The 27,939-nt window shown below is 46.4% G+C and overlaps 2 protein-coding genes and 1 long non-coding RNA gene across 3 annotated transcripts in view; 2 read left to right on the forward strand and 1 right to left on the reverse strand.

Moving 5' to 3' along the window:
- The window catches only part of LOC145504747 (NBPF family member NBPF20-like), a 532,650-nt gene that overhangs the window by 416,080 nt on the left and 88,631 nt on the right, over window positions 1–27,939 (forward strand). The window lies entirely within an intron of this gene.
- LOC145504770 (uncharacterized) overlaps window positions 1–27,939 on the reverse strand; it is a 119,092-nt gene that overhangs the window by 15,353 nt on the left and 75,800 nt on the right. The gene's annotated exons all lie outside the window — the stretch shown is intronic.
- LOC145507831 (putative NBPF family member NBPF5) lies at window positions 16,304–27,368 on the forward strand. Its single transcript, XM_081495267.1, has 6 exons — window positions 16,304–17,712; window positions 19,680–19,782; window positions 20,838–21,052; window positions 22,094–22,145; window positions 26,810–27,155; window positions 27,363–27,368. Exons 1-6 carry the CDS (start codon window positions 17,535–17,537, stop codon window positions 27,366–27,368), a joined length of 900 nt encoding a protein of 299 aa, XP_081351393.1. The 5' UTR covers window positions 16,304–17,534.

Genomic DNA, 27,939 nt, shown 5'->3' on the forward strand with positions numbered 1-27,939 from the left:
GCTTAATTTAATCACACCAACAAAGTCTCTTTTGCCATGTCAAGTAACATAATCACAAACTCCAGGGGCCCAGTTGTGGACATCTTTGGGGAAGCATTAGTCTACCACCACAGCCAGGCTCCAGAGTGAACACATTTCTGCAAGCATATCAGTCAGTGGTGGCTGCTCCATTCTGAAAGTGATCCAGGTGAAAGCAAGTCAGTCCACTGTTTCTGAGGGTCAGCAGTCAACAGCTGGGCCCTGTACTGAGGCATGTGAGTCAGAGAGAGAGAAGGAACATGTCTGTGGGGAGAGGAATCTGAGGACCCAGTGCCTGGGCAGTTCCCAGGGATCAGAGCTGAGAGCTGCAAATGCCTTCATGGGGGGAGGAGGCTGGGGAGGGTGTTAGGAGCTGAGTATATGTGTTTCCCTCCCCTCACCCCCCACACATTCATATCTTGGACACTAATCCCCAGTGAAGCTGTATCTAGGGAAGGAACTTTGAAGGATGTAATGAAATTTAAATGAGATCATAGCTTTGGGGCCCTGATCTGATAGGATGTATCCTTAAATGAAGTGATAGCAGAGAGCTTGGGCCCCTGCCCTACCCCAGCTCAAGCAACAAGGAAAGACCTTGTGAGGACCCAGCCAGGCCAGGACTATCTGCAAGCCAGGAAGGGAGCTTGCACCAGAAACTGAATTGCTGAGAAGTTCCAACCATGATCTTGGACTTCTCAGAACTGTGAGAAAACAGATTTCGGGTCAAGCCACCCAATCCATAGCATTTTTTCTTGAAGCCCAAGCTGACTAATATAGGAGGTCAATTAGTCATTGACCTAAGCAGCTTCTCCTACCTAGCCCTTTTTGGGATCTGCCCCAGTCTTGTTGATTCCCAGTAATTAGCACTCACCACCTGCTTTGCCTTTTAAAGCCTTATCCATGAGTTTCAAACAAGCAGTCATCACCCGGTTTGAGATTTCATAGCATATTTGGACATGACTGAGCACCTAAGCACAGCACGCAGCACAGCATAATTTGCTACATGCAGCAATGGCCTGCAACAAGGATCTTGGAGTTTCTTTTGAATGAGTTTGACATCTTCAAAAATAACAACCCAGAATGGCCTGGGACAGCTGGTCATTCTGCGGGGTGACCCAATACCCCATGTGGCCTGCATTTCCTCTTCTACCGGATGATTTCTATGCTCTGGACTCTCCACAACCGTAGACAAGGGTTTGGGTGCTGATGAAGAATCTGTGCCTAATTCTGCGGAGGCTCGGGGGAAAAAGGAAAGAACTCCCAGAATCTGGGGGTGGGAGGGGGCGGGGGCTGAGAGGCTGCTCTTCTGTGAATAAAGAAGATTGGAGGATGTGAGAGCAGCTGGGGTGTGTGCGTGTGTGTGTGTGTGTGTGTGTGTGGATGCCCACTGTGTGTGTCCAGGATAAACTCAAGGGAAGTTCAAGAGAGGGCAGCTGCCATTCTGGGACCAGAGACTAGAGCACCTTGGCATTCAAGCTCTGCTCATCCTCCTCCTTATTCTGCCTCTGTTTTCCCTTCTCCTCCCTGTCCTCACTAGCACCTCACCAGTGTTTTATTGTTCTCACTCCTCCTCCCTCTTGCTGCTCCTCTTGGATCACTCCCACTACCATATCCCCCTCCCACTCCCACACAAAGCAGGCCAGCAAAGGAGAGGGCTGAGCAGTCTGAGAGGAAGATGAGGGAATCTTTTCCACCAGGCCGAGAAGCACAAATACATTTCTTTCTGGTTAGATTCTTGTCTGGAGGGGACGGAGTAAGATGGCTCCACCTCCCCAGGCAACTAAGGCAGCACAGGCCTTAGGTCAACCCCAGGGATAGGTGACCAAAAGTCAGGAGCTCTGGACGTGGATGGAGCACGTCTGGTTCTCAAGATCCCAGACAACTTAAAATGTTGGTGCCACCTTCTTTATAAGGCAAGTTCCACGGAAGGACCACATTTACCATCCTGGCTTTGTTTATGTAAGGGTGCATAGGTGCGTGTTCCTGTCTGACTCTTTTCTACCCCATGGACTGTAGCCCGCCAGGCTCGTTTGTCCATAGGACTCTCCAGGCAAGAATATGGGATTGGTTTGTTATTTCTTCCTCCAGGGGATCTTCCCAACCCAGGTATTGAACCTGTGCCTCCTACCCTGCATTGGCAGAAACCTGAGAATGTTCATAGTCCTCGTGTTCCTCCCTTTCCTGGATCTTTACCACTGAGCCACCAGGGAAGCCCTGGTAGTTTAGTAGTTCTGCCTTTTCCCTTTTCTATGGGTTTGTTATCTTCCCAAGCAGTGACCTTTCCTCTCACGCCTCTTGCTTGAGGAGGCTAATTTAGAAATATCTCTTTGGTGTCTTTTTCCTTTTCCATAAACATTCTTTCATTCTGGACTTAATCCTTTTGAACCATATTCTGAATCTTCTATGATTATTCAGTAAGTATTTGTAAATAAAAATTGTTAATGTTGATCTATTGACTCAACCAATCAACACTTAGGTTGGATCCAAACCCCACTCCATCCGCACAGGAAATGAGGCTCAGCAGTGGGTGCCCTGTGGACAGTCTTGGGGAAACTGAAGGAAATTTTGCTGGCACCTCCAGACAAAATTGTAAGGTCAAGTCATTCAAAATGACCGTTCTCTTGCTATCTATTCATTCTCCTTCACCAGCCATTCCTTCACCCACATGACTATCCAATCCCCTTAATTATCAGTTCAATTCAGTCCAGTTGCTCAGGTATGCGTGACTCTTTGTGACCTCATTGACTATAGCACGCCAGGCCTCCCTGCCATCACCAACTCCTGGAGTTTACTCAAACTCATGTCCATTGAGATGGTGATGCCATCCAACCATCTCATCCTCCAAAATCCCCTGCTCCTCCCACCTTCAATCTTTCAAACATCAGGATTTTTTCAAATGAGCTAGTTCTTCAAATCAGGCGGCCAAAGTATTGAAGTTTCGGCTTCAGCATCACTCCTTCCAATGAATATTCAGGACTGACGTACGTTAGGATGGACTGGTTGGAACTCCTTGCAGTCCAAGGGACACTCAAGAGTCCTCTCCAAAAGCACAGTTCAAAACCATAAATTCCTTACCACTCATCTCTCTTTATAGTCCAAGTCTCACATGCATACATGACTACTGGAAAAACCATAGCTTTGACTAGATGGACCTTTGTGGGCAAAGTAATGTCTCTGTTTTATACTATGCGGCCTAGGTTGGTCATAACTTTTCTTCCAAGGAGCAAGTGTCTTTTAATTTCATGGCTGCAGTCACCATCTGCAGTGATTTGGAGCCCTAAAACTAAAGTCTGTCACTCTTTCCATGGTTTTCCCATCTATTTGCCATGAAGCGATGGGACCAGATGCCATGACCTTAGTTTTCTGAAGAGTGAGTTTTAAGCCACCTTTTCCACTCTCCTCTTTCACTTTCATCAAAAGGCTCTTTAGTTCTTCTTTGCTTTCTGCCATAAGGGTGGTGTCATCTGCATATCTGAGGTTATTGACATTTCTCCTGGCAATCTTAATTCCAGCTTGTGATTCATCCAGCCCAGCATTTCTCATGATGTACTCTGCAAATAAGTTAAATAAGCAGGGTGACAATATACAGGCTTGCCATACTGCTTTCCCGATTTGTAGCCCCTTAATTATACGGCTTAGTCAGTAACCAACTATGCGGTTGCCCCGACCCCAGCCTCTGGTTTCCCTGGTGACTGGTGAGCCAATCAGACATCGATGGTCCCTATACATTGTAGTCTCCCCTCAATTCCGCCCTCGGCCCCAGCAGTGAAGATCGCTGCCTTGTTCTGCCAGCTGTTTGCTGAATACTGGGGCATGTCACTCTAGGACCCTTTGTTTAGGAATTATAAGATTCTCTATCCACTGAATGGTTGTTGTCTCTGTCACTGTCTATGGGCTGTGTTTCTTTGGTGTTGCACCTGGGCAATTACAGGCTTGCAGGCCTGCATAGTAGGCCTCACTCTACAAGTAGGAAGGAGGTGAGTGAGGAGATATGGAGCCAGCATTTCAGCATGGGAGGGACACAGGGAGCTTCAGCAAGTTCTGGAGAAACCTGAGACGGTATGTCGGCCTCATGTTCTCCCTTTCCTGGGTGGAAACTAGCTGTGACTTGTGGTCAGGTAGGACAAGCACTGAATGGTGTCCAACTTGATAGCTAATGACTGAATATCTGCAAGTGGGTTGCACAGAAGTGGTGGATTTCCTAAAGCTTCTCCTCCCTGAAGCCTAGGAGTCTGAGGGTCCTTGGTTGGGGATTGTCAGGCAATAGCCCTTTCTAGAGTGAGAAAAGCTATGGGAGTTCTGGTTGGTGGGCTGAGTAGCTCTGTTCTCTCCACCTTCTCTCTTGGCTTCTCTAGTTGGTGATTGGTGTGGCCAGGGAGGAAAGGGATCTAGGAGTGCCCTCCTACCCCTGGAAATATGACTGGGCTGAGGCTGAAGCCTCTGGTTTTCTTCCCTAAGGACTCCGTTCTCATTGCAGAGCTGAGTTGTGGATTTCAGGCCTGGACTGTAGACGTTAGAGGCGAAGCCTGACCCGGGATGTGCAAGCAGGTAAGTGACCCATTTGGGCAACAGAGGCTCTCTGTTGGCTCATTCTCTGTCTCCAAAGACACTGTCCCAAACCAGCAGAAAACCCTGAGGACTCACCTCCTGGCCATAAAGCTTGGTAAGCCAAATACCTGGCTTTCCTGTGGCTCCTCCGCCTGGGTTCTTTGCATATGTTTCTCGTGCCCTGGGTGAGCTGTTCAGGAGGCTTTATTCCTAAATCGCAGCAGCTGCTGCTGCGGTGTTGGGAAGATAAGGGCATGTGAACGTTCTGGCCTCCAAATGTTAGCAGCCTGGGAGAGAGTGTGGGCAGGAAGGCCACCTCGGTGAGTGGTTGGGGGTGGCCCTGCAGACCTGGCTCCACCACGTGCCAATCACAGGACCAGGACACAGAAGTCAGTTCAGTTCAGTCGCTCAGTCGTGTCCGACTCTCTGCGACCCCATGAATTGCAGCACGCCAGGCCTCTCTGTCCATCACCAGCTCCCGGAGTCTACCCAAACCCATGTCCATCGAGTCGGTGATGCCATCCAACCATCTCATCCTCTGTCGTCCTCTTCTCCTCCTGCCCCCAATCCTACCCAGCATTAGGGTCTTCTCCAATGAGTCAACTCTTCGCATGAGGTGGCCAAAGTATTGGAGTTCCAGCTTCAACATCAGTCCTTCCAATGAACACCCAGGACTGATCTCCTTTAGGATGGATTGATTGGATCTCCTTGCAGTCCAAGGGACTCTCAAGAGTCTTCTCCAACACCACAGTTCAAAAGCATCAATTCTGCGGCGCTCAGCTTTCTTCACCGTCCAACTCTCACATCCATACTTGACCACTGGAAAAACCATAGCCTTGACGAGAGGGACCTTTGTTGGCAAAGTAATGTCTCTGCTTTTAAATACGCTATCTAGGTTGGCCACAACCTTCCTTCCAAGGAGTAAGCGTCTTTTAATTTCATGGCTGCGATCACCATCAGCAGTGATTTTGGAGCCCCCCAAAATAAAGTCTGACACTGTTTCCACTGTTTCCCCATCTATTTCCCATGAAGTGATGGGACCAGATGCCATGATCTTAGCTTTCTGAACGTTGAGCTTGAAGCCAACGTTTTCATTCTCCTCTTTCACTTTCATCAAGAGGCTCTTTGGTTCTTCTTCGCTTTCTTCCATAAGGGTGGTGTCATCTGCATATCTGAGGTTATTGATATTCCTCCCAGCAATCTTGATTCCAGCTTGTGTTTCTTCCAGCCCAGCGTTTCTCATGACGTACTCTGCACAGAAGTTAAATAAGCAGGGTGACAATATGCAGCCTTGACGTACTCCATTTCCTATTTGGAACCAGTCTGTGGTGCCATGTTCATTTCTAACTGTTGCTTCCTGACCTGCATACAGGTTTCTCAAGAGACAGATCAGATGGTCTGGTATTCCCATCTCTTTCAGAGTTTTCCACAGTTTCTTGTGATCCACACAGTCAAAGGCTTTGGCATAGTCAAGAAAGCAGAAATAGATGTTCTTCTGGAACTCTCTTGCTTTTTCGATGATCCAGCGGATGTTGGCAATTTGATGTCTGGTTCCTCTGCCTTTTCTAAAACCAGCTTGAACATCTGGAAGTTCACGGTTCATGTATTGCTGAAGCCTGGCTTGGAGAATTTTGAGCATTACTTTACTAGCATGTGAGATGAGTGCAATTGTGCGGTAGTTTGAGCATTCTTTGGCACTGCCTTTCTTTGGGATTGGAACGAAAACTGACCTTTTCCAGTCCTGTGGCCACTGCTGAGTTTTCCAAATTTGCTGGCATATCCAGTGCAGCACTTTCACAGCATCATCTTTCAGGATTTGAAACAGCTCAACTGGAATTCCATCACCTCCACTAGCTTTGTTCGTAGTGATGCTTTGTAAGGCCCACTTGACTTCACATTCCAGGATGTCTGGCTCTAGGTGAGTGATCACACCATCGTGATTATCTGGGTCGTGAAGATCTTTTTTGTACAGTTCTTCTGTGTATTCTTGCCACCTCTTCTTAAGATCTTCTGCTTCTCTTAGGTCCATACCATTTCTGTCCTTTATCGAGCCCATCTTTGCATGAAATGTTCCTTTGGTATCTCTAATTTTCTCGAAGAGATCTCTAGCCTTTCCCAATCTGTTGTTTTCCTCTATTTCTTTGCACTGGTTGCTGAGGAAGGCTTTCTTCTCTCTCCTTGCTATTCTTTGGAACTCTGAATTCAGATGGGAATATCTTTCCTTTTCTCCTTTGCTTTTCGCTTCTCTTCTCTTCCCAGCTATCTGTAAGGCCTCCTCAGACAGCCCTTTTGCTTTTTTGCATGTCTTTTCCATGGGGATGGTCTTGATCCCTGTCTCCTGTACAATGTCACGAACCTCTGTCCATAGTTCATCAGGCATTCTGTCTATCAGATCTAGTCCCTTAAATCTATTTGTCGCTTCTAGTGTATACTCATAAGGGATTTGATCTAGGTCATACCTGAATGGACTAGTGGTTTTCCCTACTTGCTTCAATTTAAGTCTGAAGCGAGGCGGCTGCGTCGGACGGCTCTGCGCAGAAGCGAGGCGCTGCGTCGGACGGCTCGGCGCGGAAGCGAGGCGCTGCGTCGGACGGCTGGGCGCGGAAGCGGGGCGGCTGCGACGGACGGCTGGGCGCGGAAGCGGGGAGGCAGCGACGGACGGCTCGGCGCGGAAGCGTGGCCGAGAGGAGCTAGGCCGGGCCGAGGGCCGGGAGCCGGGGCGGCGGCCGACGGGGGCGGGGCCGGGGGCCGGGGGCTGCGGCCGACAGGGGCTAGGCCGGGCCGGGCCGGGGGCCGGGGGCGGCGGCCGACGAGGGCTAGGCCGCGCCGGGGCCTGGGGGCGGCGGCCGACAGGCGCTAGGCCGGGCCGGGGGCCGGGGGCGGCGGCCGACAGGGGCTAGGCCGGGCCGGGGGCCGGGGGCGGCGCCCGACTGGGGCTAGGCCGGGCCGGGGGCCGGGGGCGGCGGTCGACTGGGGCTAGGCCGGGCCGGGGGCTGCGGCGAGAGGAGTTAACCCAGGCCCAAGGGGCAGGGGCTGCGAGGGCACAGGAGGGCCGAGAGGAGTTACTCCACATTCCAGGTCAGGAGGGGCCGTTGTGAGTAGATACCCCTTGTCCAAGGCTGCTGATTACAGAGTTGCAAAAAAAACACCCCTAAGAAAAGAAAAAAAGATGCAGAAAAGAGCAGTGGGGAGAGGGTGCTAATGACTGGCCACATCAACTGCCTGATTTTGCCTTGCATGCGTGCTAAGTCGCTTCAGTCGTATCCGACTGTTTGCGACCTGATGGACTCTAGCCTGGCAGCCGCCTCTGTCCATGGGATTCTCCAGGTAAGAATACTGGAGTGGGTTGCTGTTTCCTCCTCGAGGGATCTTCCTGACCCAGGAACTGAACCCGAGTCTCCTGCTGCTCCTGCATTGCAGGTGGATTCTATACCACTGAGCCATCAGGGAAGTCCTACATACATATTTTTAACAATGACTGTGATGTTTTTAATAGTCATAGCTTCCTCAGTCCAGATGTGAGAGTCAAGATGGAACACAGTGTATAAATATGGACTATTGAACAGATAAACATTTTTTTCTGAGAAATGTCCTTCAACTATCATTGTTTTAAGAGTGGAAATGTGTATGTTTAACAAATGTCCCCTGCATTTCAACCATGGGTTCCTGGTGTTTTTAGATACAAAAGCTTGTGGCCAGGGTTTGCCCGGTGGGTGTATAGCAGCAACGGGTGTGGGAATTTAGGGATAATCTCCACCTATTTAGGCCTCGGTTTCCTCATCAGTAAGATAAGGTTATTCAAATTTTCCAAATTGCATTCCTGCTAAGTTTTTTTTCTGAGTGCATGAGAGACTGAGCTTCATGTGAAATGTGTGTTGGAACATGCAGCCAAGACCTGAACTTGGTCCCTTCTCTGTGTGTCCCCTGCAGGAGCCTCAACTGAGCCACACACTGAAAACACAGAACTCAGAGAGGAGGTGGAAGAAAGGAAGTCAACGGTTTGGGAGGATGAGAAAACCCAAAGAAAAACAAGGTAATGGTGGAGGAGCTGGTTGCCAAGGGAGGTGAGGATAAGGACAGGTTGAGCTCAGAAAATTCAAGAGGAAGTGAGGAATGCACAGTATCATCCAAGTCCTCACGGAGCAGCCTGAGCTGAGCAGGAAGGACCGGGAGAGTAACAGTCCACAGTGAACTTATGCACCTGCTGAGGAGATCCACACAATGGCTCAGTGTTAGTTTATACTGCTGCGAGCACCATGGTAGGGGGACAATGGGATCTTGAGGCTTTGCCCTCGATCCCCAGCCTCAGCCTTGGAAGTGGCCACACAGCAGATGTCCTCCAAGTAAGTGTGCAGTAATGTGGATAAATGATGTTTGGAGAAGAATTAGAGATATGTATTCATACCAGGGGCCAGATTAATGGGACCCTCGTTTCTGAAGTAGAGATAGTAACAATATTCTTCTGCATTTACACTTTGGAGGCTTTACACATAACATCTCTTAACTACATATTGCTTAATTTGCCTTATGCTATGTTACCAACTTGGAGTTCAGATATCAGTAATATATCCATGAGGAATTTAAACAGCGAGAGGACGAATACAAGTGCATCGTGGCAATTACACGTGGTGGCTCTCCTCAGGTGGGATATCATGGCCACCAGAGGATGGGAGGATATGCCAAGGACATCTCTTCCTAATGGCAGTGTGAACCTGCTAGGGGAATCCCTGAGGACAGCCATGTCTTCATCAGAGTCAGCTCAGGTGAGTGTCAGGCAGTGTCAGGCAGTGTCAGGCAGGCTCCTCTCTAAGGAAGGGGATTGCTGCTTCCTGGGAGAAAGAGCATCCCTGACCAGACGGTTGTCTAGGAGCGTAGTTGAGCTAAGTGGGGTCTTGTAACCATGTTTCTGCAATTAGTGAACGGATGTTGCCGAGAGCCTCCTCAGTGCTTGACTCAATGCCAGGAGTCATGCACGCAGAGATGAATGAAATATTATCCCCAATTTCATGGAGTTCTCCATCTAGTAAAAACAAAATCATGAGAGGTATAGTGGTGGTAGGTTCATTGGAGGAGATGGTCAGTGCTGGCTACCATGACATCAAGGGTGATCTGTCCCCCCCCCTTTTTTTTCCCAACAGATATATGTCTCTTCTGGCCCCCAAATCCTGCTTCTCACCCAGATGTGAGCCTCTCAGGGTACAGCTTGCACTTGGGCTCCATGTTGGCTCAAAGCAGTCAACTCTGCCACTGTCTCCAGAGAAAACTGCTTATATCAGTAGCTACTGTTTCTTGGCCAGCTGAAGAGAGAAGGAGGCAAGTTTGATTTGTCTTATAGGTTGATGGCTGTCATAATGATTCGTGATTAATGGTTTCCTCTCGTATGAGTTACATACTTTCCTGACATCACGATTCTTCATGTCAAAAATAATTTATATATTTATCTTATTCTCACAATTGTAGAACTTGGTGTTCTAGCTGTAAATTTGGAGCAAATAACTAAAGTATAAAAGGGGGAAAGCAAATTCCTAGTTTACATTGAGATAATAGGATGCCCTTTTCATACTTTCCACGGGGTTCTCCTTTGAACCATGGTGCTGGAAGAGCGTCTTGAGAGTCAAGGAGATCAAAGCCGTCAATCCTAAAGGAAATCAACCCTGAATATTCATTGGGAGGAGTGATGCTGAAGCTCCAATAATTTGGCCACCTGATTCAAAGAGCTGAATCATTGGAAAAGACCTTGATGCTGGGGAAGATTGAGGGTAGAAGGAGAAGAGGGTAACAAAGGATGAGATGGTTGGAAAGCACCACCAACTCTATGGACACAAGTTCAAGCAAACTCCAGAAGATAGTGAAGGACAGGGAAGCCTGGCACACTGCACTCTATGGGGTACAAAGAGTCTGACACAATTTAGTGACTGAATAACAACAGTTAAGACACTATAGCACTCGTGTAAGTAGACAAAACACAAATATATGAATGTGAAAGTATAGAGAAGAGCTGCTACCTGGGTGTGGCTCTAGCACTTACAGCAAGGGGGTCTTGGCCCATTCGAGACCCTCTCTGTGCCTCAGTTTCTTCATGTGCAAAGCAGCAGAGAGTTATGTTTTTGGCACCAGTCAATTTTGAACACTGGAAGTACCATAAATGAAATAATCATCCCCTAGAATCATGAGGGAGGTCAGTGAAATCAGTGGGTAAAACTAAGTGCACACCTGAGTACCTTTAACAAATAGATTCCAGATCCCAGCTCAACTCACTGAAGCACAGTTGCTACAGGTGAGGACTGTGCACTTGTTTGGGTACTAACTCTCCCAGGTGATTCTTCCAGTGATCAGCTTGGGGACAGAACACACTGAAGTGTATACCTTTTACCCCAAACACAGAAGTAGGACAGAGCAGAAGAGCGAGGGTGTTTCCAATCCAGTGACTAAAGCAGAGAACTCTTGGAAGACTCTAGAATTGAAGGACTAGGCCCACCTGACCCCATTTTACTCTTGTCCCGTTTACAGCAGAGACACAAGTCCTTGGGGACACATGCCTGTGGCACATGAGTATCCACCTTGAGGAAAGTGAGAGGCCTAGTTTTATTTTATTTTAAGTAAATTTATTTATTTTAGTTGGGGGCTAATTACTTTACAATATTGTAGTGTTTTTTGCCATACATTGACATGAATCAGCCATGGGTTTACATGTGTTCCCCATCCTGAAGCCCCCTCCCACCTCCCTCCCCATCCCATCCCTCTGGGTCATCGCATTGCCCCAGCCCTGAGCGTTTGTCTCATGCATCGAACCTGGAATGGTGTTCTGTGTCACATATGATAATATACGTGTTTCAGTGCTATTCTCTCAGAACGTCCCACCCTCACCTTCTCCCTCCGAGTCCATAAGACTGTTCTATGCATCTGTGTCTCTTATTCTGTCTTGCATACAGGGTTATCGTTACCATCTTTCAAATTCCATATATATGCATTAGTATACTGTATTGGTGTTTTTCTTTCTGGCTTACTTCACTCTGTATACTGGGCTCCAGTTCCATCCATCTCAATAGAACTGATTCAAATGTATTCTTTTTAATGGCTGAGTAATATTCCATTGTGTATATGTACCACGGCTTCCTTATCCATTCGTCTGCTGATGGACATCTAGGTTGCTTCCATGTCCTGGCTATTGTAAACAGTGCTGCGATGAACACTGGGGTACACGCGACTCGTTCCATTCTGGTTTCCTCGGTGTGTATGCCCAGCAGTGGGATTGCTGGGTCATATGGCAGTTCTATTCCCAGTTTTTTAAGGAATCTCCACACTGTTCTCCATAGTGGCTGTACTAGTTTGCATTCCCACCAACTGTGTAAGAGGGTTCCCTTTTCTCCACACCCTCTCCAGCATTGATTGCTTGTAGACTTTTGGATAGCCATTCTGACTGGTGTGAAATGGTACCTCATTGTGGTTTTGATTTGCATTTCTCTGAAAATGAGTGATGTTGAGCATCTTTTCATGTGTTTGTTAGCCATCTGTATGTCTTCTTTGGAGAAATGTCTGTTGGGTTCTTTGGCCCATTTTTTGATTGGGTCGTATATTTTTCTGGAACTGAGCTGCAGGAGTTGCTTGTATATTTTTGAGATTCATTGTTTGTCTGTTGCTTCGTTTGCTGTTATTTTCTCCCATTCTGAAGGCTGTCTTTTCACCCTTTTTATAGTTTCCCTGGTGGTGCAAAAGCTTTTAATTTTCATTAGGTCCCATTTGTTTATTTTTGCTTTTATTTCCAATATTCTGGGAGGTGGGTCGTGGAGGATCCTGCTGTGATTTACGTCGGAGAGTGTTTTGCCTATGTTTTCCTCTAGGAGTTTTATAGTTTCTGGTCTTACGTTTAGATCTGTAATCCGTTTTGAGTTTATTTTTGTGTATGGTGTTAGAAAGTGTTCTAGTTTCATTCTTTTACAAGTGGTTGACCAGTTTTCCCAGCACCACTTGTTAAAGAGATTATCTTTTCTCCATTGTATATTCTTGCCTCCTTTGTCGACGATAAGGTGTCCATAGGTGCATGGATGTATCTCTGGGCTTTCTATTTTGTTCCACTGATCTATATTTCTATCTTTGTGCCAGTACCATACTGTCTTGATGACTGTGGCTTTGTAGTAGAGCCTGAAGTCAGGCATGTTGATTCCTCCAGTTCCATTCTTCTTTCTCAAGATTGCTTTGGCTATTCGAGGTTTCTTATATTTCCATACCAATTGTGAAATGATTTGTTCTAGTTCTGTGAAAAATACCGTTGGTAGCTTGATAAGGATTGCATTGAATCTATAGATTGCTTTGGGTCGTATACTCATTGTCACTCTATTAATTCTTCCAATCCATGAACATGGTATATTTCTCCATCTGTTTGTGTCCTCTTTGATTTCTTTCATCAGTGTTTTATAGTGTTCTATATATAAGTCTTTTGTTTCTTTAGGTAGATATATTCCTAAGTATTTTATTCTTTTTGTTGCCATGGTGAATGGTATTGTTTCCTTCATTTCTCTTTCTGTTTTCTCATTATCGGTGTATAGGAATGCAAGGGATTTCTGTGTGTTAATTTTATATCCTGCAACTTTACTATATTCATTGATTGCTGCTGCTGCTGCTTCTGCTAAGTCGCTTCAGTCGTGGCCGACTCTGTGCGACCCCATAGACGGAAGCCCACCAGGCTCCCCCGTCCCTGGGATTCTCCAGGCAAGAACACTGGAGTGGGTTGCCATTTCCTTCTCCGATGCATGAAAGTGAAAAGGGAAAGTGAAGTCGCTCAGTCGTGTCCGACTCTCAGCGACCCCATGGACTGCAGCCTACCAGGCTCCTCTGTCCGTGGGATTCTCCAGGCAAGAGTACTGGAGTGGGGTGCCATTGCCTTCTCCGATTCATTGATTAGCTCTAGTAATTTTCTGGTAGAATCTTTCGGGTTTTCTATGTATAGAGGATCATGTCATCTGCAAACAGTGAGAGTTTTACTTCTTCTTTTCCTATCTGGATTCCTTTTATTTCTTTTTCAGCTCTGATTGCTGTGGCCAAAACTTCCAAAACTATGTTGAATAGTAGTGGTGAAAGTGGGTACCCTTGCCTTGTTCCTGACTTGAGGGGAAATGCTTTCAATTTTTCACCATTGAGGATAATGTTTGCTGTGGGTTTGTCATATATAGCTTTTATTATGTTGAGGTGTGTTCCTTGTATTCCTGCTTTCTGGAGGGTTTTTATCATAAATGGATGTTGGATTTTGTCAAAGGCGTTTTCTGCATCTATTGAGATAATCGTATGATTTTTATCTTTCAATTTGTTAATGTGGTGTATTGCATTGATTGATTTGCGGGTATTAAAGAAACCTTGCATTCCTGGGATAAAGCCCACTTGGTCATGATGTATGATCTTTTTAATATGATGTTGGATTCTGTTTGCTAGAATTTTATTAAGGATTTTTGCCTCTATGTTCATCGGTGATATTGGCCTGCAGTTTTCCTTTTTTGTGGCATCTTTGTCTGGTTTTGGAATTAGGGTGATGGTGGGGCCTAATTTTAAATTCAGTCTGGTTTTGAGTGAAAGCTAAATTCACCCTTGTTTGCTCATTGATGGGACCAATCTACTCCAGGCTGCCACTTTCTAAAAAATAAATCCTATTGCTATAAATGCAAACTTCAACGAAGATGTTTGTTAGAAGAAATTGATAAATACTCTAGACACCTAACAAGAAACCAGAAAGTTAGCAAGAGCATTCACTTTCAGGAGAGTTCGGGCCAATAGAGCAGTCACTGAGAGAAAAGATTCTTGAGTTGAAGGGAAGTGATCCCTTTGTGTCCTGGGATATGCTGCTAACTCAGTGGGGTGGGAAAGCAGCTGCCCACTCTTAACAGACGGGATTCTCAGGTGGGGCTAGTGGTAAAGAACCTGCCTGCTAATGTAGGACAGGCAAGAGACACGGTTTTGATCCCTGGGTCAGGAAGATTCCCTGGAGGAAGAAATGGCAACCCACTCCAGTATTCTTGCCTGGGAAATTCCAGGAACAGAGGAGGCTGGAGGGCTACAGTCCATAGGATCACAAAGAGTCAGACACGACTGAAACAACTTAGCACAGCACACATTCTAACAGACAGGCTGCTCTTGCCTCCAGATGGTGTCTGGTGTCCTGAAACACATAAGCACTCAGGGAGCCTTTAGAAGGGCCCAGCCATCACTTCTGCTATTGCTCAGTGCATAGAAATGGTTTTGTTGAAAAAAGGTAGGACTCTAGGAATAAAGTCAGGTCACAGAGAAAAAGAGGAGTATGCAATGGGACAATGGCAGGATAAAAACAATAGGTTTCTCCTACCTACAAAATGCAAAGCAATAGCTTACTTGCCTTGATAAAGCGTTGTTGTTTTTTTTTTTTAATTTTAACTTTGGTCCAATAATTTTTTTGAATGTACCTCTTCTACAGGGATGTTACCTTGAATGATTACGATGAAAGAAAGTATCATAATATGTGTGAAATGCCTGGCACAGTATTAGTCAGTGAACTGTACCTGTTATATACTTCTGTTAGCATGGCAAAATTCATCCCTGACCTCAAGGCAGTTACGTTTTGTGAGATTTTTTGGTTTCATCATATTTAAAATGAAGGAATTTGACACATTTCTATTTCCCCCACAGAATGTCAGGCCCCACAGCAACCAGAAAATAGATTTCCTTAAAGCCTTTGCTGAATCTCACACACCAAGTATCATTAAGCACTGTAGTTTGAGGATTGTGTGGGGGTGTGGGGAAGATACGCTTTCATAAGTAGCTGTTCCTGTTTTGTATCTTTTATCTTAACATGAACAGATGCTCAGTGGCTTGTTGTCACACCCATTTGACCCTCCACCCAGGTAGGACCAAGAGCTAAACTGAAGAGATGGATGCTACAGGGGTTCCCCAAGTCTCAGACTCACAAGACCCGGGTAGGAAGAGATGCTGAGGAAGTGAGGAGTTGGTTCAGGCCATCACTACCTGAGGGCCTGCCTGTCTCTCTTTCCTCAAGCTCAGCGTCTATGTCACTGAACACAATGCTTATGTTCACTGGGGATCATCATGATCCCTGACCTATGACCTTGAACTTAAGCATGCTCTGTTTTCGGAATACAACCACAGGTCAATGGCACGAGGAAAACTCAAAGGGATGGATCAAACAGTGTGCCACAAACACTGCTCTGGAAACCTGGCCTGTTCAATATGTGGCTGAACTGAATGGACACAGAACGAGAGCACAAGGCTGTCAAATCTTTCCTGAACAGAGAGGCAGCCCGTGTATTCAGTGGCTCAGTGGGAAAGAATCAGCCTGCAATGCAAGAGACACAGGAGATGCGGGTTTGATCCCTGGATCAGGAAGATCCTCTGGAAGAGGGCATGGCAGCCCATTCTGGTATTCTTGCCTGGAGAATCCCCATAGACAGAGGAGCCTGACGGGCTACAGTCCTGGGATCGCAAAGAGTCAGACAAGAATGACGTGACTGAGCACAAGCACACCATGTTTTCAAGGAGATACACATAAACTCTTTTAGTCATTTTGACAGCTTGGAAAGAGCGCTTGTGAGGCTACAATGAAATACATTGGTGAAAGTATGAAATGTAGTGTTTAGTAACATTTTAAAGAAAGAATCAAATAGAACAACCCAGACCCAGAGGAAGAATTTAGAAGGTAGGGATGTCAACCTTAAGTTTATTCTGAAACCAACATGCTGCCCAGTAAAGAGAAGAAATTGACATAACAACAGGATGCAGCAAAAGCATACTGAGTTGGGAGAGAAAATATTTTTAAAAATTATTTCTTCACTTAGTATTGTAGTCTGATTTGTATCCTACAGTTTTTAGGACACAGACTAAACTGGAAAAGACGCAGAGAAGAAGTTCATGACAGTCTACAGGTTTGACGTCCTTCACCTGGGGACAAGCCTTAAGATCTGTTTAAAGAGACGATGAGGTGATATGGTTTTTCCAGTAGTCATGTGTGCATGTGACAGTTGGACTATAAAGAAAGCGAGTGCCAAAGAATTGATGGTTTTGAACTGTGGTGTTGGAGAAGACTCTTGAGAGTCCCTTGGACTTCAAGGAGATCCAACCAGTCCATCCTAAAGGAAATCAGTCCTGAATATTCACTGGAAGGACTGATGCTGAAGCTGAAACTCCAATACTTTGGCCACCTGCTGGAAAGAACTGACTCATTTGAAAAGACCCTGATGCTGGGAAAGATTGAAGGCGGGAGGAGGAGGGGACGACAGAGCATGAGATGGTTGGATGTCATCGCCGACCCAGTGGACGTGAGTTTGAGTGAACTCCAGGAGTTGGTGATGGACAGGGAGGACTGGTGTGCTACAGTCCATGGGGTTGCAAAGAGTCAGACATGACTGAGCGACTGAAATGAACTGAACTGAGGTGACTTTATGACAGCCCAACAGATATGAAGACCTGCTGGCAAAGTATTTCTCCCATGAATATTTTTGTGCACAGAAGAATGAACAGTGGGAACTCAGCTTAGACAGTTTTTGGATAAGATAGGTCAGTGGTATCGGTACGTGTGTAGACAACCTAAGAGTGGCTGCTGAGGGCTTGGGTGCTGTCAGTGGTGGTGTTACAAACGGTCATGGCCTAGGCACCTGGAAGGCAGGGGCCGCCAAGATTCCGTGAACCCCTCCCCCTACCAGTTCTGTTATGGCAACTCCGGATGGTTACCTAGCACGCTGGGTACCCCCCCCCCCTTCACTCCTGTCTGGGTCTCAGCCCCGCACAGGACCTTTGGCTCTGAGCTCTGGCATCTTCATCTTCTTTTTGCGGTTGAGAACCCTCTAGTTGTTCTCAACAGTAAGTTAGGAATTCCAGTTTTTGTCATCCCTCAGTGCTGATTAAGCCTATGTGATCTTATTTGTCTTTAACCCCCCCATATATTGGGTGTCTCCTTCCCACCTTGGCTTCTACCCGTTCTACCACATGTCACCATGGCAGTATGTGTTCCCCCTTTATCTGATGTGAGGGCAGAACGTACCCTCACGGAAGTCAACCAGGAGCTTCGGTTGCAGCTGGCAAAGTGCAAGCAGGACTTCAGAGACCTCACAGAGAAATTCCTCGTATCCGAAGCTACTGCTTACTCCCTGGCCAACCAGCTGCAGAAATACAGTAAGTCCTCGGGGTCATGGTCACCAAAGCAATGAATGATCACGGCCTTCCCTCTAAGAAAGTATAAGTCTCCAGGATTGGTCTCCTTTTCCCTTTGTCATTTTGAATTCCATTCTGACCACAATCCAGGAAAGGTAGGAGTGGCTCTTTTGCCTTCAGTTCCCTGAGGCTGGGAAGACTGAGGCACAAGGAGTGGAGGCACTTTTCCAAGTTTGCAGTGATGTCTAGGGTGAGATTGGAGTGAAAATACCAGACAGTGATTCCTGGTGCAGGCACAGGAGTGCCTGTGTGTCTCAGAAGCAAACTAAGCTGTGTTGACTGGAATCTTTTCTGTTCCGTATCTGACCCTGCATGCCTCTTGGCTAAACCCCTGCAACTAATGATCTCCATCCGTTCAAGGTTCCCTGATGCTCCACTGGCAACGCCCTGGGCTAGGTACACTGGGGTAAGGTGTGGTTAGACATTGTGAGAAGAGGGGGGATATGATTTAAAGGAGATTAAGGATGAGTCGGCTTCTCATTGAAACCATGGTCTGTGTGATGCCGTCAAGACAGAGACTCCCTGGTGAGAAGGAAGCCATGCTTTCTGAGTGTACAAGTTCTCCTTCTGAGTCCAAGAAAGCCATGTGACCCTCTGGCAAGAATGAAGGTGTTTCTGGTGAAATCAGACAATCTGTACTTTCCCCTCTGTCCCCACTTGAGCTGGTGCAACTTTGGTGATGCAGGTTGACCAGGAGTCCGGGGGACCCTGAGTGTGTGCTATAAGCTGTGACCAACATGAGGATGATGGTAAGTGGGGGGAGATCACCAGCCACAGTAAAAACCCAGGCAGAGTGTGAGGAGGCCCTCTGCACCCACAGTCAGCCTGGCAATGGGAATCATTTTTGCCTGTTCAGTAAGAGGGGCCTGGAGTAAGGAAAAGAAGTCATGTCCAGGGTACATGCACAACAAGGGGATGAGAGGAATCTTGACAACTTGTGTCTGTGTCACTTTACTACAATCATTTTCAATGAAGCAATGAGGGAGTTAATGAAAAATGATTGACACAGAGACAAGAAAGAAGGAAAGCCTACTATTTAAGAAAGTGAAATGATGAGCTTTGGGCAAAGGACAAACTCAGTATTATTTATACCGCTCCTTATGATAGTCACAAAATTCTAAGAAAGAAATTGTGAGGCTGGTGAAGAAGAGATGTCTCACCAGGACCCTGGTGTGGAGGTCACCACAGCACAGTGTGAAAGACATGGACTCTGGGCCAGGTTTCCTGGGCTCACATCCCTGTTGGGAACCTTTCTGTGTCTCTGGTTCCTCCTCTGTGTGTGTGGTGTTGTAATAGTAACTAGGGTTTTCGTTGTAGTGCATACTGAGTAAATCTGACAAAGCCCTGACAATAGTGCCTACTCAGTGTAAATACACGTAGTTCATAGTTCTACTGTTCCTAATAACACAGACTTTCTCAGTGTTTGGGCATATCTCTTTCACGTCCTTATGATTTCATGTATTCTATTTCACACAAGTATGTCCAGGTGAGTTTTACACCTTGAGACACGTGTTCATTATTGAAATCCCAGCAGAAGGGAACCATCAGTCCTATAGTCCTAGGAGCCTTCCCAACCACACAGGGATCGCCAGCCCAGGCCCCTGCTCAGTGTCTCACCTCAGAGGCTGCAGGTCTTGGTTCAGTGGCCCAGGATTCAGGGTCATTCTCAGGGGATGTGAATTCTGACTTTGTCAAATGGCAGTTCATCTTGTCTAGTTACTTTCTGTGTCTTGGAGCTTCTCTTTCTTCAGCTCTAAAATGGGGAGTCACCTCGGTTCAGATGCTAAGGAATCAGATGTGGCAATCTCTCCATAGAGACTGGAAAAAGAGTTACCTCCACCACTAAGGTGGTCTGTCCTCCTCCCTTGAAGACAGTGACCACAGCAGCAAGGCCAGCTTTCCCTGAGGCTGTGTCTCTCTTTCCTCAGAGTGTGGAGCATATAACGACATTGTTGAATCCGTGCTGGGGGAGAAGCTGCCATTTGAGGTGCCGAGGCCGGCAGAGAAGCCAACACTTGATGAAAGGCTGAGGTAAGGAGGGCAGGAATGTTCATGGCAGGCACAGGGCACAGTCTTATCAAATAGGTGGAGAATACCAGTTGGTGAATTATGGACTCCAGTTGTTATTCAGGAAGGAATTTACTTTGCTTTTCAATCAACTATTGCCTTGAATCTCATCATGAAATTCACTACATTCAAGTGAACCAGTGGCACTTGGCTCATTCACAATGTTGTGCCATCGGTACCCTATTTGCCTTTAAACCACACCCCCCTCCTGCCTGACTCCATCCTGGAATGCTTTCTTCACCCTGTCATGCTTCTGTTCTTTCCAACTCACCCCGGATATACTTGTCCACACTCTATATCTGGCTGTGTGTCATTCACTGGACAGTACTTTGTGTTGCCAGATTAAAAATACAGAAACTACTTTGTGTATTTTTTAATGCAAATGGGCATGGCCGAGTGAGGAACTGGAGAGACATCGTCATGATGCAGATTTAGGAAGACATTGATGCATGCATGTGCACTCAGTAGTGACTCTTTATGACCCATGGACTGTAGCCCACCAGGCTCCTCTGTCCATGAAGTTTCCAGGCAAGAATATTGGAGTGGATTGCCATTTCCTTCTCCAGGGAATGTTCCTGACTTAGGGACCAAAGCTGCACCTCTTGTGTTTCCTGAATTGTCAGTCAGGTTCTTTAGCAGCTGAGCCACCAGGGAAGACAGTAGGATATCTTTACAGAAGGACAAGATGAATGGAATGTCACGGAATCTTACAGGAGTACTTTCTGATAGAGAAGAAACCTTTGTTTACCTTCTTTCTCTTTGACATAGGCCAGTCATCAGATATGGAGTAGGAAATGGCAACCCACTCCAGTATTCTTGCCAGGATAATGCAATGGGCAGAGGAGACTGGTACACTATAGGGGTCGCAAGAGTCGGACACGACTGAGTGCCTGAGCCAGTCATCAGATATGTGCCAGAATTCGGTTTAAAGGTCTCCTTGGGGTTGTTCTCACAGAAATCCCTAAGTGTCTTTCATCTAACTTTTTGCCTTTTACAACTGTGTCTTCTGTTCCACCTAGGACTTGTGAGATCCTAATTCGAAGTCAGGCACGAGAGCTGACCCAGTTACGGCAGACACTACAGGATGGGAAAGATGACTCCGTCCTGCTCAGGCAGCACCTCAAGGACCTCCTCACCCACAATGACCTGGACAAGCACCAGGGGCAGGGCTTCCGAGAGAGCCTGTCTGAGGGATACCGCCTGGCAGAGCGCCTTGCCTGCAAGCTCAGCCCAGGTGAGGGGGCCACAGACCCTGAGAGCACTGATCCTTTCCTAGGTCCCCAGTTGGTGAGATGAACAGCTCCAGTACGAATGTTGATCAGCTTTCCTGGTTCGTGTCCTCTTTGGGGCTTTGTAGGAGCAGGATTGTCTAAGTAAGAGGACAATGGAGAAATGCACAGGGTGGAGGTCATTATATCCCACTTGTCGGCTTCCTCCCTGATGGACCATGGCCACTGAGGCAGGAGGAAACATCCAGCCAGCATTAAAGCACAAAAAGATGGAGGTGACAGGAGACAGCTTGTTAGAGTGAATAGAGCCCTAGAGGAAGCTTGGAAGTTCCCAGGTTCCAGGCTGAGTGCTGTGTTTATCAATATGTGAGAACGATTGCTTTTCCTTATGTTAGTAACTCTTCTCATCTGTAAACTGGGTGAAATAATCTATTGCTAGTAGCTATAGTGATGAAATTTGGGAATATTTACAAATACACTGCAGAAAAAAGAAAGCCCTTCACTTTGTGGTGTTGGATAAGGTACGTGATGGAGTTGGTCTTGGTGTTGGGCAGATGGAGCACTTTCCATAGAGAGGCTTTCCCAGATAATACACAAAAGCCACCTTGAAGAGCCAGGATGTTCCCAGATGGAGGGCTGTGGGACATGGTTGTTCTCCTTAGAGAAAGGAGGGCATCTTGTGAGACCTGAGAAGGTCTATAGACGCCGTGTCTTTGGCAGAATTTGTGTCAGGATGGATGATACATTTGTAGAAGTGGAGATGGAAGGTGGACAATGTGAGGTGATATCAGGAAGAAAAGACCATTTAAATGATTGCCCAATTTCAAGCAGAAGGTGTCCTGAGGATGATCTACCAGTTTAGAAACACACTGCCTGTTGGATCAGAAGTCCATGCTTGGGCAGTTGTTTAAAGACAATGCATTAAAACTTCCATACAGTACTAATTCGTACATAGATATTTATGACTCTGTGACCATATGAGTCCCTGTGTTTGTGATGGGGGAAGTGACTAGAAGCTGACTGGATATTTCTGATTTTGTTTGCAGAAATTTGTGAAGACGAAGAGGCTGAACAAGCACAAGAAACACTAACCCCCAGGTAACAATTAACTATCAGTCCAGTTCAGCCACTCAGTCATGTCCGACTCTTTGTGATCTCATGGACTGAGCACACCAGGCCTCCCTGTCCATCACCAACTCCTCGAGTTTACTCAAATTCATGTCCACTGAGTTGGTGATACCATCCAACCCTCTCACCCTCTGTCATCCCCTTCTCTTTCTGCCTTCAATCTTTCCCAGCATCAAGGTCTATTCAAATGAGTCAGATCTTTGCATCATGTGGCCAAAATATTGGCGTTTCAGCTTCAAAATCAGTCCTCCCAATGAATATTCAGGACTGATTTCCTTTGGGATGGACTGGTTGGATCTCCTTGCCGGCCAAGGGACTCTCAAGCGTCTTCTGCACCACCACCGTTCAACAGCATCAATTCTTCGGCACTCAGCTCTCTTTATAATCCAACTCTCACATCCATACATGACTACTGGAAAAACCATAGCCTCGAGTAGATGGACCTTTGTTGGCAAAGTCATGTCTCTGCTTTTTAATATGCTATCTAGGTTGGTCATAACTTTTCTTCCAAGGAGTAAGCGCCTTTTAATTTCATGGCTGCAGTCACCATCTGCACTGATTTTAGAGCCCCAAATCTAAGTCTGCCCCTGGTGCCACTGTCTCCCCATCTATTTGCCATGAAGTGATGGGACCATACGCCTTCGTCTTAGCTTTCTGAATGTTGAGTTTTAGCCAACTTACTCACTCTCCTCTTTCACTTTCATCAAGAGGCACTTCAGTTCTTCTTCACTTTCTGCCATAAGGGTGGTGTCTTCTGCATATCTGAGGTTATTGATATTTCTCCTGGCAATCTTCATTCCAGCTTGTGCTTCAACCAGCCCAGCATTTCTCATGACGTACTCTGCATATAAGTTAAATAAGCAGGGTGACAATATACAGCCTTGATGTACTCCTTTTCCTGTTTGGAACCAGTCCGTTGTTCCATGTCCAGTTCTAACTGTTGCTTCCTGACCTGCATACAGATTTCTGAAGAGGCCTGTCAGGTGGTCTGGTATTCCCATCTCTTTCAAAATTTTCCACAGTTTGTGGTGAGGCACACAGTCAAAGACTTTGGCATAGTTAATAAAGCATAGGTAGATATTTTCCTGGCACTCTCTGCTTTTTCGATGATCCAACAAACTTTGGCAATTTGGTTTCTGGTTCCTCTGCCTTTTCTAAAACCAGCTTGAACATCTAGAAGTTCACGGTTCATGTATTCTTGCAGCCTGACTACGAGAATTTTGAGCATTACTTTACTAGCGTGTGAGATGAGTGCGATTGTGCAGTAGTTTGAGCATTCTTTGGCATTGCCTTTCTTTGGGATTGGAATCAGACCTGACCTTTTCCGGTCCTGTGGCCACTGCTGAGTTTTCCAAATTTGCTGGCCTATTGAGTGCAGCACTTTGACAGCATTATCTTTTAGAATTTGAAATAGCTCACCTGGAATTCCATCACCTCCACCAGCTTTGTTTGTAGTGATGCTTCCTGAGGCCCACTTGACGTCACATTCCAGGATGTCTGGCTCTAGGTGAGTGATCACACCATCTTGGTTATCTGGATCATGAAAATTTTTTTGTATAATTCTTCCGTGTATTATTGCCACCTCTTCTTAATATCTTCTGCTCTGTGAGGTCAATACAATTTCTGCCCTTTATTGAGCCCATCTTTGCATGAAAGATTCCCTTGCTACCTCTCATTTTCTTGAAGAGATCTCTGGCCTTTGCCATTCTATTGTTTTCCTCTCTTTCTTTGCACTGTTCATTGAGAAAAGTGTTCTTATCACCCCTTGCTATTCTCGGGAACTCTGCATTCAAATGGGAATATCTTTCCTGTTCTCTTTTGCTTTTTGATTCTCTTCTTTTCACAGCTATTTGTAATGCCTCCTCAGACAGCCATTTGGGTTTTTTACATTTCTTTTTCTTGGGGATGGTCTTGATCCCTGTCTCCTGTACAATGTCACAAACCTCTGTCCATAGTTCATCAGGCACTCTATCAGATCTAGTCCCTTAAACCTCTTTCTCACCTCCACTGTATAATCATAAGGGAGTTGATTTAGGTCATAGCTGAATGGTCTAATGGTTTTCCCTACTTGCTTCAATTTAAGTCTGAATTTGGCAATAAGGAGTTCATGATCTGAGCCACAGTCAGCTCCCGATCTTCTTTTTGCTGACTCGATAGAACTTCTCCACCTTTGGCTACAAAGAATATCAGTTCAGTTCAGTTCAGTTGCTCAGTAGTGTCCGACTCTTTGGGACCCCATGAACCGCAGCACGCCAGGCTTCCCTGTCCATCACCAACTCCCAGAGTCTGATTTTGGTGTTGCCCATCTGGTGATGTCCATGTGTAGAGTGTTCTCTTGCGTTGTTGGAAGAGGGTGTTGCTATAACCAGTGTGTTCCCTTGGCAAAACTCGATTAGCCTTTGCCCTGCTTCATTCTGTACTCCAAGGCTAAATTTGCCTGTTAACTGCACGTGTTTCTTGACTTCCTACTTTTGCATTCCCGTCCCCTGTAATGGAAAGAACATCTTTTATGGGTATTAGTTCTAGAAGGTCTTGTAGGTCTTCATAGAACCTTTCAATTTCAGCTTCTTCAGCATTACTGGTCGGGGCATAGACTTGGATAACAGTGATATTTAATGATTTGCCTCGGATAGGAACAGAGATCATTCTGTCGTTTTTGAGATTGCATCCAAGTACTAGCTTCTGGACTCTTTTGTTAACTATGATGGCTACTCCACTTCTTCTAAGGGATTCGTGCCCACAGTAGTACATATAATAGTCATCTGAGTTAAATTCACCCATTCTAGTCCATTTTAGGACGCTGATTCCTAAAATGTTGGCATTCACTCTTGGCATCTCCTGTTTGACCACTTCCAATTTGCCTTGAAACACGGACCTAACATTCCAGGTTCCTATGCAATATTCTTCTTACAGCATCAGACCTTGCTTCCCATCACCAGTCACATCCACAACTGGGTGTTGTTTTTGCATTGACTCCATCTCTTCATTCTTTCGGAACTTATTTCTCCACTGATCTCCAGGAGCATATAGGGCACCTACCCACCTGGGGAATTCATCTTCCAGTGTCCTATCTTTTTGCCTTTTCATAGTGTTCATGGGGTTCTCAAGGCAAAAATACTGAAGTGGTTTACCATTCCCTTCTCCAGTGGAGCGCATTTTGTCAGAACTCTCCACCCTGACCCTACACGGCATGGCTCATAGTTTCATTGAGTTAGACAAGACTGTAGTCCATGTGGTTAGATTGGTTAGTTTTCTGTGATTGTGGTTTTCAGTCTTTCTATCAGGAGCTGGTAACGTGTAGGGAAAATGTGGACAGGGTCACAAAAGAACAATAAGTACCTCAAGAGAGTCACATGCCAGATGTAAGTATAAGCACAACTGCAGCTGGGATTCATTTACTTCGCTCCACCCACATGGAAATGTCCCTGTAACTTGGTTGTCTGCTGTCTCTGTGCTACGTGTATGTATGACCCAAGGTGAATGCAGCACCCTTAGGATTTCCTTTCCACACAGAGAGTATCTGTTCTCTTCTAAAGGAAGGCCAAGTGAGATAAATATCTATTTCTACACAGGTGTTTTAGAGCCTTGCAAGGAAGGTAACTAGCAACAGAATTAGTAGAGAAGCAATTAGAAAAATGAAACCGCAGGACAACTGTGCAAAACAAAATTGGTTTTCCTTGACAATAGTAAGTGAAAGCGGCCTTGCAGGCCTTTGTGTTCCTAAAGAGAAGGTAGAACATCTCCGAGAGTCTATCAGGCTTTAATATCTGTATTCGGTTCACTGTGCATGCTCAGTTGCTCAGTTGTCTCTGAATGTTTGTGACCCCACGGCCTGGAGCATGCCAGGCTCCTCTGTCCATTGCTTTTTCCCATGGAGAAGACTGGAGTGGGTTGCCATTTCCTTCTCCAAGGGATATTCCTGGCCCAGGGTTCGAAGCCGCATCTCTGCATTGGCAGGCCTCTTTACCACTGAGCCACCGGGGAAGCCCTTATTCACTTGACTGCTGCTGCTGCTGCTAAGTCGCTTCAGTCGTGCCCGACTCTGTGCGACCCCATAGACGGCAGGCCACCAGGCTCCGCCGTTCCTGGGATTCTCCAGGCAAGAACACTGGAGTGGGTTGCCATTTCCTTCTCCAGTGCATGAAAGGGAAAAGTGAAAGTGAAGTCGCTCAGTCGTGTCCGACTCTTAGCGACCCCATAGACTGTAGCCAACCAGGCCCCTCCGTCCATGAGATTTTCCAGGCAAGGGTACTGGAGTGGGGTGCCATTGCCTTCTCCGATTCACTTGACTACTTCACCTTATATTCAACATGGATTAGGACCCGGGGGAAGCACTTGGTGCGAAGTTCGTTTGTGCTTCCTGTTCCTGAAAGTCCCATCCTGGGATGGTTGAATCTCCTTCCTCATCAGAGGTTTGTGGCCGGAATGTAGGGTACCTGCTTGTCTCCCTCTGCCATCCCCAGACTGACACACTCCACTTCATATGAGAGAGGACAGCTCCTTCTGTCTGTAAGGGGCCTGCTCTTTTACTCTCTGTGACCACTCCCCATGCCTCCTGTCAAAAGCAGCCAGAATGGCTTGGGGTCAGATCTTCTCCATTTAATTTTCTCTCATTCCTTTCCCATCTGGCACAGCATGGAGCTGCAGGAGGCTGAAAAGAAGGAAGTGCCTGAAGAATCCAAGGATGAATGTGCCTTGATGCCTTCAATTTTCCAAGGAAGTTCTGACAGCCCCCAGCCTCGCAGTGATGATACATTGAAATTTAATGAACTAGAAGTAGACCTTGGTCCAGATGGAGCCGCTGGTTGCTCTCATGCTAAAGAAGATGAAATTCCAAGCAATATCTCAGGTAGCCCCCATATTATTTCTCCTCACAAGCCGAGTAGACCAAGGAAGGTCATCTCTAAGGACAGGTTGTATAGACACATCTTAGCTGAAACCAGGGAAACGGGACTATTATGCAACACAGACATCTGGTGGGTCAGGGAGCTCTCATTCATTTTTTGGCTCCGGGCTTGTCTCTGTCACCCTGACCCCAGTATCAGGCATTTGACACAAAGCGCTTGTGACAACTCTCAACCACCTCAGCTGGAAATCCACAGGAGGTGTCTGTCAGAACTCGTTTGGAGCCAGTGTGTTGTTCCCCGCAATGAGTTAAAATTTTGTCAATGTTCTTGGCCTCTCCAGAAGTGATGACAGACTTGCCTCTTTATAAGGAGAGGTGATTTCCATCATGTGTTTTACTGCGCTCAGCCCCAGTCTCCCTTTTCTCGATGTTGGCAGGTCTTAGCTAAGATGGTATCTGACACCAAGACAGACACAACTGTCCCATTGCCTTGCTTGGATGTTTCCATGAAGTAAGGCTGGGCTCTGGCAGTTCCTGCAGCTTCAAATGGTCATGGTTTCTGTGTAGCACCAAAGATTCTTTTTGATTTGAAGGTTAATAGATTTCACTGGGCTTCCCTGGTGGCTCAGATGGTAAAGAATCTGCCCGCAATGCAGGAGACCCAGGTTCAATCCCTGTATCATGAAGATCCTCTGGACAAGAGAATGGCACCCACTCTAGTATTCTTGGGTGGAGAATTCAATGGACAGAGAGGAGCCTGGTGGGCTATAGTCCATGCGGTCACAAAGAGACCGCCACTACTGAGCGGCTAACGCTTTCACAATTCACCCATCACTCTAGTCTCAAGTATAAATTCCTCTAAACCATCAACAACCACATAGTCTGATGGGACCAAGCAGCACTATAGAAATAATTCTA

Source organism: Giraffa tippelskirchi, chromosome 5 (genome assembly GCF_054371585.1).
Source record: "Giraffa tippelskirchi isolate mGirTip1 chromosome 5, T2T-mGirTip1v1.2.pri, whole genome shotgun sequence".
NCBI classification, from domain to species: Eukaryota; Metazoa; Chordata; class Mammalia; order Artiodactyla; family Giraffidae; genus Giraffa; species Giraffa tippelskirchi.

Excerpts from the sequence above, each read along its gene's own strand:
- LOC145507831 (XM_081495267.1), top strand. The coding sequence starts at position 17,535 with ATGGCAGTATGTGTTCCCCCTTTATCTGATGTGAGGGCAGAACGTACC. Across the intron at positions 19,783-20,837 it reads ACACTTGATGAAAGGCTGAG|GACTTGTGAGATCCTAATTC; the intron begins GTAAGGAGGGCA and ends TGTTCCACCTAG. Across the intron at positions 21,053-22,093 it reads TGCCTGCAAGCTCAGCCCAG|AAATTTGTGAAGACGAAGAG; the intron begins GTGAGGGGGCCA and ends TTTTGTTTGCAG.